Source organism: Mandrillus leucophaeus, unplaced genomic scaffold, assembly GCF_000951045.1.
Source record: "Mandrillus leucophaeus isolate KB7577 unplaced genomic scaffold, Mleu.le_1.0 Scaffold863, whole genome shotgun sequence".
Taxonomy (NCBI): Eukaryota; Metazoa; Chordata; class Mammalia; order Primates; family Cercopithecidae; genus Mandrillus; species Mandrillus leucophaeus.
In genome coordinates, this window is record NW_012109397.1 from 396,956 (window position 1) to 410,469 (window position 13,514).

A 13,514-nucleotide genomic window follows, 5' to 3' on the forward strand; every position below is an offset into this window, starting at 1 on the left:
GTCTCGCTCTGTCACCCAGGCTACAGTACAGTGGCACAACCTTGGCTCAGTGCAACCTCCGCCTCCTGGGTTCAGGCGATTCCCCTGCCTCAGCCTCCTGAGTAGCTGGGATTATAGGTGCCTACCACTGCACCCAGCTAATTTTTGTACTTTTAGTAGAGACAGGTTTCACCATGTTGGCCAGGCTGGTCTCAAACTCCTGGCCTCAAGTGATCTGCCTGCCTCAGCCTCCCAAAGTGCTGGGATTACAGGTGAGAGCCATTGCGCCCAGCCCTGGGATGATTGATTTCTAGTAACAGTGTACTGCAGAAGATTCTGGCAATGGTATATTTATCCCTATAGCAATTCAGTATGTATTCCAAACACTTCAGGGCTGATTGCTGATGTTTTGAAAGTCACTGAAGAAAAAACAAAAAAAAACTTGACTTTATCTCAAGTAGCTTTCCTTCTTGTTCTCAATTTCCTTGTTAATTTACCTGTCACCATCCTACAAGGTGAATCTGAAGATTGCTTTGTTTACATGACACAGTTGGTTACTGTGAATCCAGTTTTAAATGGGCTACTTTATTACACACAACAGGAGGAGGAGGAGGATTTATTTCTTCTTTGATCTGACACACTGACACTACTTAACCAGAATGTGATTCTCACAAGCCCCCAGGGCTTCTGCAAATGAATATAAGTGGGTTTCAGAAAAGAAAAGGAATTCTTGACTACCTAGAACCTTTTGCATAACTAACATTTCCTTTCATATTTTCTCCTCTTGGGCTTAAACTTTAAAAAAAATAAAATAAATTTAGCTTATTTAATAGATGATTAAGGAATAATTCATTTTTCTCTTTTAAAATGTCATGTGTGCATACACACCTGATGCTTTTGATGAATTTTCATCCTCTGTTGCTGTCTTGCCTTGCTAAAAGCACAGACAGTCAATAATTCAGTTACTCTAGATGTCTTGCCATGGGTAAAAATGTTAAATTTGTACATGGCTTTTCAAGTCTGCCTTATGGACTTGTTTCCTCCTCTTGAGGACTGTTAACTGGGGACAACAGGGCTAGAATATTGAACCCCAGCCTCTATAAGTCAAGATGAGCCAAGACAAGTCTATTAAACCATACGGAAATTACTTCTGGCTAGAAAAAAACAGATACTTTAAGGTATTTTGTTCATCTGTTTCTTAAATAAAACCAATCTAGGTGGTTGATACACTTGAACATGGGTCCAAAATCCACCCTCTCTGGCTAGAATGTGTCTTCCAAGTTCAAAACTTACTCAGGTTTAAGTACAAGTTGTAATCCAGGAAATTCCATCCCATTTCCCCATCTTTGGCATTTAGGAAAGGGCAGTGGGTTGACTCAGGCATGGAAAACACAATGCCTTTGTTAGCAGAATTTTTTTAGTGTTCAGGCTCATGTTGACAATTCCAAATTGTGATAAATGACAGAGCCAAGGATAAAGAAACAAAAGCTAAATGGAGCAGATTAGAGATACACCTTTTATACTTGGCCAGTGTCTGGTAGCCTTGGTCCAAGCTAAAGGTTCTATTTTCCTGGCACAAACTGAAAAAATATTTCTTAAAGATATGGAAAATTTTAAAATCTAATTAGGAATATTTGGTTATGAAGTCCTTGATTATAAAGCCTTTTCATACCTTGAAACTTATAATAGTTTTTGTTTTCCTCATTCTCTCCTTTCAGTTCTTTGCCTGATCACTTTTTTTGTTGTTGTTGTGTTTTGTTTTTGGTTTTTGAGACAGAGTCTCACTCCGTTGCCCAGGCTGGAGTGCAGTGGCATGATCTCGGCTCACTGCAACGTCCGCCTCCCGGATTCAAGCAATTCTCCTGCCTCAGCCTCCCAAGTAGCTGGGACTACAGTCACCCACCAACGCACCCAGCTAATTTTTGTATTTTTAGTAGAGACAGGGTTTCACCATGTTGGCCAAGCTGGTCTTGAACACCTGACCTCGTGATCCACCCACCTCCCAAAGTGCTGGGATTACAGGCGTGAGCCACCGTGCCCAGCCTGCTTGGTCCCTTACTAACAATACTTGTCCTCCTACAAAAGTTTCCCTCCTGCCCTTGCCTCCCCTGCCAAAAGTCAATATAAATTAGAAATGGTTGTAGTAGTAGGTGTGGTCTAGAAAGAAAGTACTATACTAAGAAATGTAAAAGAATCCTGAAACCAACAAATACTAGCTACTGCAGCGGTCCCCAACCATTTTGGCACCAGGGGCCAGTTTCATGAAAGAATTTTTCCATGGACCGGTTCAGTAGGAGTGGGGAGATGGTTTTGGGATGATTCAAGCACATTACATTTATTGTGCACTTTCTTTCTATTATTATTACATCGGAATAGATAATGACATGATTCTACAACTCACCCTAATGTAGAATCAGTGGGAGCCTGAGCTTGTTTTCCTGCAACTAGATGGTCCCTTCTGAGGTTGATGGGAGACCGTGAAAGAACACCAGACATTAGACTCTGCTAAGGAGCGTGTAACCTAGATCCTTCGTATGCACAGTTCACAGTACAGTTTGTGCTCCTATGAGAATCCGATGCCGCTGATGATCTGACAAGAGGCTGAGCTCAGGCAGTAATGTGTGAGTGATGAGGAGTGGCTGTAAATACAGATGAAGCTTTGCTCACTCCCCTGCCACTCACCCCCTGCAGTGTGGCCCCTAACAGGCCATGGACCAGTACTGATCCGTGACCCAGGGGTTGGGGAGTCCTGATCTATTGTAGTTGCATTGTTAGGATGGGAGGAGGAAAGGAATGTGGAGAAGAGAAGCACTGCATTTATCTGGTTAAAAATACAGAAATATACACTAGCCTGTATGTTCCAGGTCCCCTGTAATAAGCTACTCTTAAACTTTGAGGTTTCCATTTTGGACTCTAGTCATGTCTTTGATGCTTCAGGAGCTGGCTTAACATTCAATGATGGCACCCATCAATTATTTGATTCAAGACTGACTTTCAATAGACTTTAAGCTTCACAAAGCCAAGGCCCTTGTCTATTTTTGCTCCTCACAATGCCTGGCACACAGAATATACTCAATAAATATTTACTGAGGCAAGTTGAATAGTGACGGGGGAGGAGGAGGAGAGAGAAAGGATTAAGTCCAAGCCCATTGGCGTGACACACTAGATATAACCCTTGGGTTTGTTAACGGTCACATCTTGCCCAGGTCCTTAAGATCTGGGTGTGAGTTGCCTTACACATAATGCTGTGTCATACCTCAAAACCTTCACACACTATATACCATCTGCTGAACATACCCTTCTCTCCCCTGTAATCCATTTGGTCAAATCTTAGGCACCATTTAAAAACTCTTCCAGGATGTGGATGTCCTTAAGTTGGTGTTAATTACACCTCCCTTTATGCTACCTGTACCTTATGCATGCATATACCAGGTTGCCCTTTTACTTATATTCAGTGTTACTGCTACAGGTTTCAATTTATGGTTTCCATGAGAGCTCTTCATAGGGAGAGACTGGCTTCACCATCTCTGCATTTCTCTAGCAGAGAGTACGCAGCAGACATTCATTCAAAATTCATCTGGCCACTGCTCATGTTGAGTACTGCTCCAGGCACTGAGAACACAACAGTTCACAAAACATTCTCAAACCCTGCCCTCATAGAGTTTATCGTCTAGTTATGGGAGAATGACAATAAACAAAAATAGTACTGGAAATACATAAAAGAGCACTAGAAAACAAAGTCAGGGAAAGGAGAGACACAGAATGAACGTGTGCATGTGTGCATACGTGTATGCACTTATACCAAGAAGAATATCTGAGGGAAAAGTGTTCCTGCAAAAGGAACCGCAAAGTGCCAAGGCCCCGAGGTGATTGTGTAATCTGTCTGGAACACTCATAGAACAGCAACGGAGTAAGTACGGCAGGGTGAGAATGAGCGAGGGAAGAGCAGCAAGAGAAAGTCTAGGTACGGTTGTGTGGAAGAATAGACCATAGGAGGTCAGATAGGCCACTGTAGGACTTTGGTTTCTACTCAGAAAAAAAGAAGTCATTGGATGGTTTTGAGTAAAGGAGTGGTGAGCACTAGCTCACATCTTAACAGGGTCATGCAGCAGCTGACCTGAGCACAGTCTTTAAGGAAACAACCACAGAAGCAAGGAGATGAGGCGGGAGGCTGTTGCAACGATCCAGGGAAGAGATGAAGATGTCTCAGACCAAAATGGTGGCAGAGGATGTGTGAGAAGGGCTTCGATTCTGAATATATTTTGAAGATACAGACAACACCATTTGCATGTGAAATACAACAGAAAGAATAGTCAAGGATAATGATCTGGGCTGAAGGGTCTCGGGACTGAAAGATAAGCCATTAATTGAGATAGGGAAGACCATAGGAGGAGTAGGTTTTAGGGGAGGTTAAGTTTGAAAAGTCCATTAGACATCTTAGTAGTGATAATGAATAGGCAATTGTATACATGGGTCTAGAATTTAGAGGAAAGACTGGCAAAGGAATGGAATTTAAAAATCTGATGCTGAATGAAATCACTAAAGGAATGTAGATAAAAGACATCAAAGAATTTAGCCCTGGGCTGTCCAAGATTTCCAGTTGATGAGGAAGTACCAGCAAAGCAGAGAAAGGAGTAGTCAGTGTGACAGAAGGAAAACCAGAAAAGTGTGGTTCCAGAAACCAAACAAAGTATTTCAAAGAGGATGGAATAATCCACCATGTCAACTATTGTTCATGGTCAAGTAAGATTCTGGCTGAAAATTTATCCCTGGATTTAGCAATGTGAAGGTCGTGGGTGATCTTGACCAGTTTAGCTGAGTGGTGTGGGTGAAAACATAACTGGGGTAGGCTGAAGAAAGTGGAAGGAAAGCCAGTACACTCAATTCTTTCAAGGAATCTTCCTGTAAAGAAAAGAAAAAAAAAAATGACACACCTAGAGCAATATGAGGTCGAATGTGAGAGGAAGTAACATTTTTACATGGTGATGGAGTTTCCATTAGAACAGGAAATACTGATGAGAAGAGAGCAAAGGATGATTACGGCTGTATATGGATACTTCTAGCAGAGCAGGGATGGGGAATGAGATCCAGTACCCACATGGTGGATTGGCCCTTGCTGGGAACATAGTCATTGGAGATAAAGCAGAGCACCCAGGCAAACATGCAACTCCACAGGCAGAGTTGTGGAAATGCCTGGATGTTCTCCTCCATTTGCCTTTATTTTCTCAATGACACAGGGAGGTAAGTTCACTGGGGGATCGTGAGATGAGAAGGGGTTAGCAGAGCTTTAAGGAAGGGGAGATGACACAGAAGTCTTTTAGAAGAGTGGAAAATTGAATGGAAAAGGGATATTTAGTGCAATCCCTGGGCAGCAATAGAGGGCCAGTTGACCATGAATTGAGGATGAGACCGGCCAGTGGTGTCCTGCCCAAGGTCTGCTTATGGATGCAGGTACAGGAACTAGACATCAAGGGTTAAGGATGTACAAAGCAAATATGATAAATATTGATTGAATCAGATTAAATTGAGTGAAACTTATTTCCTGTCATTGTATAGACATCAGAGGGCTGTTTTCTCTTGGAATCACATGCCTGTCCCACCAGGGTTTTGCTATCTTTAAGACAAAATCCACAAAACCCAGTATGCTGAAATACTCACCGCCCTTCAAATCTGTGTTTTAAAAAATCAAACAGCGCTTTTTGCATCATATCTGTGACCTGCAATTGAGCAAGGAATAAATTAAGATACGACCAAAAAAAATTACTAATGATGATAAAATAATTTTACTTCTCTTAGGAACACTTGAAAACCTGAGCTTTGCATTTGGAAAGAGTGGCAATATGAGGTTGCCGCATTTTTCTGCTTCTGAGTTCTGATGCAATGACAATTAAACTGAACTTATCATGATATTTTAGGGACAAGACTGCAAGTGGTTTCAATCGGTCTCCATTTGACACTATTTTCTGGACTGAGTACATTGCAGCTAGCAGAAATCTTCAAAGCAACAGCCAGGTAAACAAAACAGAAAAAGGACGAAGCAGTGTATTCCACAGCTTGCAGAACAACATGCTTTGCTGCTATGAGCTCTCTAAGCTCTAAAGTTGGCTCCTTAAGCTGTAAAATTCAGAGAGAGGGTCAGGAGTAGGAGGCAGCATCACAAAGAAGTTAAGCATGCAACAGTCAAGCTTCTGTTGAAGGCTGCTACCCACCTCATAGCCCTTCAGAGAAGGGCCTACTAGGACCACTGGTCGCATGGAAGGTACCACATCATATGGAGGAGTGTGCTCTGTCTGCAGAGAGAGGAGAGGCTTTAAGACGTTTCACAGGCAGGTGGAACATAAATATTTTATGTATAAGGTACTCTTTCTGAACTCTGTAATATGAGGCACTGGCTTTCCAGACATTTTTTTTTCCCCCACTTGTCTCTTTTCTACATACACCCAATCGAAGATTGGTGGGTTCATTTTCCTAAAGTTTCAAGTTAATGTTGTCTACAGTTTTCTTGCTCATCTCAAGAAATGCTACAGACCTATTTGTTCCTAAAGCAAGAGATGCTGCTTTTGAACAAAAACTAGTTGATAGAACAAAGAGAAACATGCCTCATGCAAGATAGGTGCTTTAGGCTTGACTAGAAGTTAATATTGCTTTTTGGCTGCATTTGAATTTTCTAAAGAGTTGTAGTGATTAGACCTAATATGGTTAATTACAGAGGAAAGAAAGATTTCATTACCTTTGCATCTTACGTGTTTGTCTTACCTGTGTAAAACCTAATTTCAAAATATTGTAACTCTCACTACCAATACTTTTTACCTACTCTCAAAATATTGTAACTCTCACTACTGTCAAAATTCTATTTTATTGCAAGAGTGTAAATGAGCATGCATGCTTATTCTAGTAAACAGTAATCATGATCCCTGCTCACAGCTTAGAGATCAATGCTTTTGGATTTTTTGGTTTCTATACCTTGGTACTTCAAAGGTAAGGTTTATGTGTCTTCGAGGGTAGGTGATTAATGTATAATAATATATTCAACCATGCTATAGTGGTCTCAAAAGGTTCATTATCAATGTGCGTATCTAATATGATTCTCAAAAGTAGTTTTGAGATTCTCAAAAGTAGTGTTTCTGTTAGATAACAGATCATGTCTTTCTGCAGTAATTTCTTTTTAATAAGAGGGGAGAAGCTAAATTTTGTAGCAATTTCTAAAACTATCAACACTTTTCAGGTTAATTGCTTCAAATAAAATGGTTAAATAACATCTTTCAAAAATTAAGTAACAGCTAATTGGTTTATATTAAAATTAACTCTTTTGATAGCATAAAATATTAAATTGACCCAAAGATGACTTTTTTAAAAAGAATGCAGAAGAGCAATATGCCCTTAGACACAGGGATAAGCAAATCATTGCTATATGAATCTTCCTGGCTAAGGAGTGTCAAAAAATATAACTTGAGAATGACACACACCAACAGAAAAATGTTCTGTAAACGATTTTAAGAAATCAATACACTGATGTGCAAATATGAATGTCATTTTTCCATCTGCCCATCACTCAAGAACATTTTATTGTTGCTTAAAATTGCCCATTACAAACTTTTCTGGCTTCATTTGAATTCACATTGCCTCAGGGGGCTATTAAAAAGCATTTCAAATTCAAAAGCTTCCATCTGAGATATCACCCGTAGTCATAGACGATATAATCAGAGGGGAAAAAAATATTACCATGACTATGCTGTCAAATTTCACTGCCTAAAATTTCATCTAGCATTCAGAATTCATTTTAATTGACATAATCAAGGTAGAATACAGTTTTGAACAGAAAAAAAAAAACAAGACGAACATAATATAGTGACAGCACACATATACCACACAAGCATCACTCTAAAAGCAACCTAAAACACAGAAAACAATCTTCTCATTGAATCTTAGGCCATTGTTTTGCTTTTGAATTCTACATTGATTTTAACCACATTATTAATAACATAAGAAGAATGAATACCAGTGCCGAAGGCATCATAAGCATATTTCTTAAATTATTTCATGTCTACCACCTGGGACCATACTGAAAATGTTTAGAAGCCAAGTCCTTATAACTATGCGGTGTAAGAACACCTTTTCCACCGTTGAGATTAGGAATGTAAATGTCCTGCATTTTAGTAACAGCTACCAAGAAATTTTATCTCAAGACTTTAATTCTGAAGTGGCCCAGTGTTTGATAGGTCTTTGGTTCCTTCGATCTATAACTTCCAGCTAGCAAAGGATCACCCATTGCTGGTAATCAATCAGCTTCTTAATCAATAGGGTAGCTACAGAAATTACCTTATTTGATGGAATATTGGTGCGTTGTGCCCTGTGAAGAATGACACCATCATTTTTATCTACTCTTTCCTGTTAACCCTATTTAGCTGACTTTTTTGTGGGGGGGAGGGGGAGACAGAGTTGTCTAGCTCTGTTGCCCAGGCTGGAATGCAGTGGCACGATCTCGGCTCACTGTAATCTCCACCTTCCAGGTTCAAGCAATTCTTCTGCCTCATCCTCCCAAGTAGCTGGGATTACAGGTGCCCGCCACCATACCAGGCTAATTTTTTGTATTTTTAGCAGAGACGGGGTTTCACCGTGTTGGCCAGGCTGGTCTCAAACTCCTGACCACAGGTAATTCACCTGCCTCAGTCACCCAAAGTGCTGAGATTACAGGTGTGAGCCATTGCGCCCTGCCTGCTCAAATTATTGAAAAAAATTGTGATAAACATTTTTAAAGTTTTAGAATTTAAAGGTAAGCAAACTTCAAAAACCTATCTTGACAAACATGGTTTTAGTTCACATTCCTGCTCTGTCAAGTCCAGAATGTCTTAGCGATGCCAATTTTCTAAGCTTCTGAATGATGGACACTGTTAGTCACTTGGCTGCAAGCTTTAGCTATAACAAGAAGATCAGACCTGAGAGATGGGCCCACTGTTGTGGATGAACATCAAGCTGAGGCTTCTGTGTTAATGCAAATTTCCAAGTGTTGCAAATTTTGCCTGGAGTGCTGAAGTTTTCCCTTGTTAAAGTAGTCATAGCTGATTCAAAAAAGCCAACTTTACAGTTCACTATCTGACACCTCATTAATGACTTTAGAGTTCCTCCACAAACCAAAATACTTGTTTGCAGAGGAAAAGTGTTCATTATGTGGAGAGTTTGAGGGCAGAGGATGGACAGACTTGACATCACATCTGCGTGTGAGAATATATCCACGGTTTTGCCAGACTTGGCGACATTAGTATGACTCTAAAAGACAGCATGGTAGCTGTAGAAACTGATGGGTCAAAGAGGGAAATAAAAGGGAAATTTGGGGGGAGGGTAGTGGTCCTTAAAAAATAATGCTATGAAGCTACAAAATAGGTAAGAGGAAACAGGCTTTGTCTGAAGTAACGAGAGCTCAGAAATACCCTATAGTTTCCATGTAGGGGACAAGGAGCCTCACTGTGTAGCATCTTGGATGGCCAATGGCAAAGGCTCTACGCGTGACCACCGGCTGCACTGTCCAATGGGTGAGATGCTAAAATCTGACTGATGGAGAAGGCAAGAACATCGGGAGAATATTTATATATGACAATAGGAAAAACTCACAGTAAACCGCCAAAACAAGCCTGCAGTTTTCCACTGGTCTTGTTCATCTGCAGATTTTGCACCTAGTGGATTAGAAGTGTAAATACTGACTAAATTAAAACTTGAATACTTTTGTTTAGTACAAGCTATGTATCTGGATATCATAAGTCAGAGTTTAATAACTGCTTTAATATGTTTGATCATAAGTTAAATTTCTGGATAAAAGAAAGAGACAGACAGAATAAGCATGCACAGTTTAGGTGCATTATATGGAGCTGTCAGTGTTTGACATCCTTGAATGTTGAAACAAATTCCCTTGGTGGTAGATATTATTCCATCAAAAAGGATAAGTACTGTAATAGTGTTTTAACAGGTCACTCCCTGAATTTAGTTGGTTTGAAATGCATGAACTCAATTAGCTGTTGATAAGTTCTTTGCTTGGGACAGAAATGATTGTATTTAATACAACTGTGGGAATTAATGCTAATGATGCCAGTGGCAGGATAAACACAGCTTATGTCAATGTAAACTTACCGATTTCTGCTTCTGCTTAGCTACAGCAGCGTGGAAAAGAAACAAATAACAGAGCATGCACGTTATTGGCTTGTCAAAGGACGCAGACAGTCAACAGGACTAGAAATGTGACGCAGTGCAGTTGAGCAGGTGGACAATGGGAGCTTGGAAGTTAATGTTACCTTCTTAAAGAAGGGCATTCGTTTCTCTTTGGAGTGGGGTGACGTTACACTGTTTGCACTGGGTTTAGGGGAGCGGTGGTTTGCTGGAATATCATTTTCTTCTGCATCTAAGCCAGTAGCATCTATGTCTACAGCTATATACAGACAAACAGTTCAAAAATCAGGTGGACAGGAGAGGAAAAATAGGTTATAAAGAAAATAAAATGAAAGCAAATAAAAGTAACCATAGTAAAAAAAAAAAAAAAACTATCATGAATACTCAACACAGTATGCAAAGAAAATAAAATTTAAAGGTAAAGCACGTTAAGAATGCAAGGTAATCAAATCTAATGAAACTGAAAGATACCCTTATAACCTGTTTGCTTGAAAGAATCAGTTTCATGCTAGATCTCTTGAATATTTTCAGAGAAACATTTTAAATCTGTAGTTTCAAATATAATGTTGATATTCTCTGTATCAACTATATAAAAGTGCAGTACAGAACATTTGACTTCAGATCTTACAATATCTTAAACCAGCTTTGAGATAACAAGTAACTAGTTTGAAAACCTTTATTATAGGTGAATGCAAAAGTAACTGCGGTTTTTGCATTGTTGGAATTTGCCATTTGATATTGGAATACATTCTTAAATAAATGTGGTTATGGTATACATAATTTTAATGGGCATTTCTCGTGTTATGCATTTTTTGCTAATGACTTATTACTTGCTGTTAATGTGTATTTTAGACTATGGAAATGATGTCAGACAAAAAGCGAATTTGAGTGACTTTCTTATTTTAGTTCAAAATGGGTCGTAAAGCAGTGGAGACAGCTTGCAATATCAACAATGCATTTGGCCCAGGAGCTGCTAATGAACGTACAGTGCAGTGGTGGTTCAAGAAGCTTTGCAAAGGAGAAGAGAGCCTTGAAGATGAGGAGCAGAGTGGCTGACCATTGGAAGTTGACAACGACTACTCGAGAGCAATCATCAAAGCTGATTCTCTTACAACTGCACGAGAAGTTGCTGAAGAATTCAACATTGACCATTCTATGGTCATTCTGCATTTGAAGCAAATTAGAAGGGTGAAAAAACTCGATAAGTGGGTGCCTCATGAGCTGAGCAAAAAAAAATTGTTGTTTGGAAGAGTCATCTTCTCTTATTTTATGCAACAACAATGAACCATTTCTCAATCAGATTGTGACAGGCGACGAAAATTGGATTTTATATGACAACCAGTGACAACCAGCTCAGCTGTTGGACTGAGAAGCTCCAAAGCACTTCCCAAAGCCAAACTTGCACCAAAAAAAAGAAAGGTCATGGTCACTGTTTGGTGGTGTGCTGCCAGTCTGATCCACTCTAGCTTTCCGAATCCCAGCGAAAACATTACATCTGAGAAGCACGCTCAGCAGATGGATGAGATGCACCGAAAACTAGAACGCCTGTAGCCGGCATTGGTCAACAGAAAGGGCCCAATTCTTCTCCATGACAACTCCCAACTGCACGTTGCACAACCAGCACTTCAAAAGTTGAATGAATTGGGCTACGAAGGTTTGCCTCACCCGCCATATTCACCTGACCTCTCGCCAACCGACTGCCACTTCTTCAAGCATCTCAATAACTTTTTGCAGAGAAAATGCTTCCACAACCAGCAGGATGCAGAAAATGCTTTCGAGAGTTTACCGAATCCCAAAGCATGGAATTTTATGCTACAGGAATAAACAAACTTATTTCTCATTGGCAAAAATGTGTTGATTGTAATGGTTCCTATTTTGATTAATAAAGATGTATTTGAGCCTAGTTATGATTCAAAATCCATGGTCCAAAACCGCAGTTACATTTGCACCAACAATACAATGTGCAAAAAAAGATTTTTCTTTTTGCAGATTTTGTGTAAAATTAAGGACAGTGTGAAAAGTTTCACTAAAATTGCAACAGACATTTGAGAGAAAGAGAGAATGGAAAATTCTCAATCCAGTCAATGCAAAGGAGTCATACACAAGGCCAGTGATTCAGGGAGGGCTCCAGGAAGGACAGGATTAAAAAGATTTTAGGCTGATTAAGACTAATGGGAAAACACTGGGACCCAAGATATCTGAATGAAATCAGTCTAATAAAATGACACTGGAAGACTTCTGGTGACTTATGCAAAGCCACTGGGTTTAACAAAAGAGGCAGAGTGAAAGGGCACGAGGACCCAGGAGGATATGCCACTGGTTTCCTCATCTGTAAAATGAAGGGTTTAGCTTTGTTGCTTGACATGCTTTTACTTTTCCCATTGTTCCACCTGAAAATACAGTACTTAAAAAGTGTTACAAGAAAAAAAGATGCATAATCTCACTTCAAATTTTACAAAATGCTTCCACGTGCAACCGTAATAGCTACAGAATTTTATCAACTGCAGAATCAGAGATGGAAATACTTTAAAGATCAACTTCAATGCTCTTATTTTTAATATTAAAAAACTCAAAATTTAAGGGACTTGTTCTTGGCAAAAACTCGGCAGTCAGGATTCAGACCTACTCCTCCTGTGTGAGTCTATAACCCTCTGTATACCACACTGCCCACCAAAGTGAGCCTGTAACCGTTCCTATACCACACTGCCCATCCAGGCGAAGTCCCTTCTCAATCAGGGTGCCCTCTTTCAGTTCCCTTCACATCCTGAATGGGGTCATGTCCTTGGTGTCAGGATTCAGGATGACATCGTAGAGCTGGGCTAGCTAGAAAATTATTCTATGATTAAGAATCAGTCAAGGAGAAGAAAAAAAATTTACTCACCCCAGGAAAGCATCACATTATACATGTTAGCTCTCTAACAAAAACCACGGTACATTTAGATTGAAGGAAGGAACAAATTACCACTTTGAAATAACAGACAGCTTGGTGTTACAATACAGCTACCATTCCCTGTGATACACAAGCTGAACTGCTCAAAACAGTTCTAACCTTTTCAAAGGATGGGAGATCATCTGACAGGCATCACATTATTTTTCGGTTTTGAAGTTGTTATGGATATTAAATACCAGCCGTTTGAAAACTAGGATCTCTTATTATTCCTTTTCATTTGATTAGGTAGGAAACCTGTGATGGAGTGAATACCTGCCACTGTTTGTACACTATTACAAATATCAGCTATTGCTTGCATAATGCAGGAGGTATGATTTTCTATCAAAAGAAGGTAATAATGGACTGAATTAATTCCAAATAGGTAGACTTAACATAGTAAGTAGTATGTCTTCTTCTTTGCCCCATCTATGCATACCGATGTGCTAAA

The 13,514-nt window shown here is 39.8% G+C and overlaps 1 protein-coding gene across 12 annotated transcripts in view; it reads right to left on the reverse strand.

Annotated features, from left to right (window-relative positions):
* CACNB2 (calcium channel, voltage-dependent, beta 2 subunit) overlaps positions 1–13,514 on the reverse strand; it is a 449,623-nt gene that overhangs the window by 16,757 nt on the left and 419,352 nt on the right. For 5 of the 12 annotated variants that reach the window (XM_011968887.1, XM_011968889.1, XM_011968895.1 and 2 more), the window contains 3 exons: positions 10,263–10,396; positions 6,189–6,269; positions 5,638–5,696 (listed from right to left, as the gene is read on the reverse strand). In XM_011968887.1, coding sequence (XP_011824277.1) covers positions 5,638–5,696; positions 6,189–6,269; positions 10,263–10,396 — 274 coding nt within the window. Of the gene's footprint in view, positions 1–5,637; positions 5,697–6,188; positions 6,270–9,588; positions 9,651–10,101; positions 10,122–10,262; positions 10,397–13,514 lie in introns of all 12 variants that reach the window. The other 7 variants (XM_011968890.1, XM_011968896.1, XM_011968899.1 and 4 more) reach the window with 2 other exon arrangements.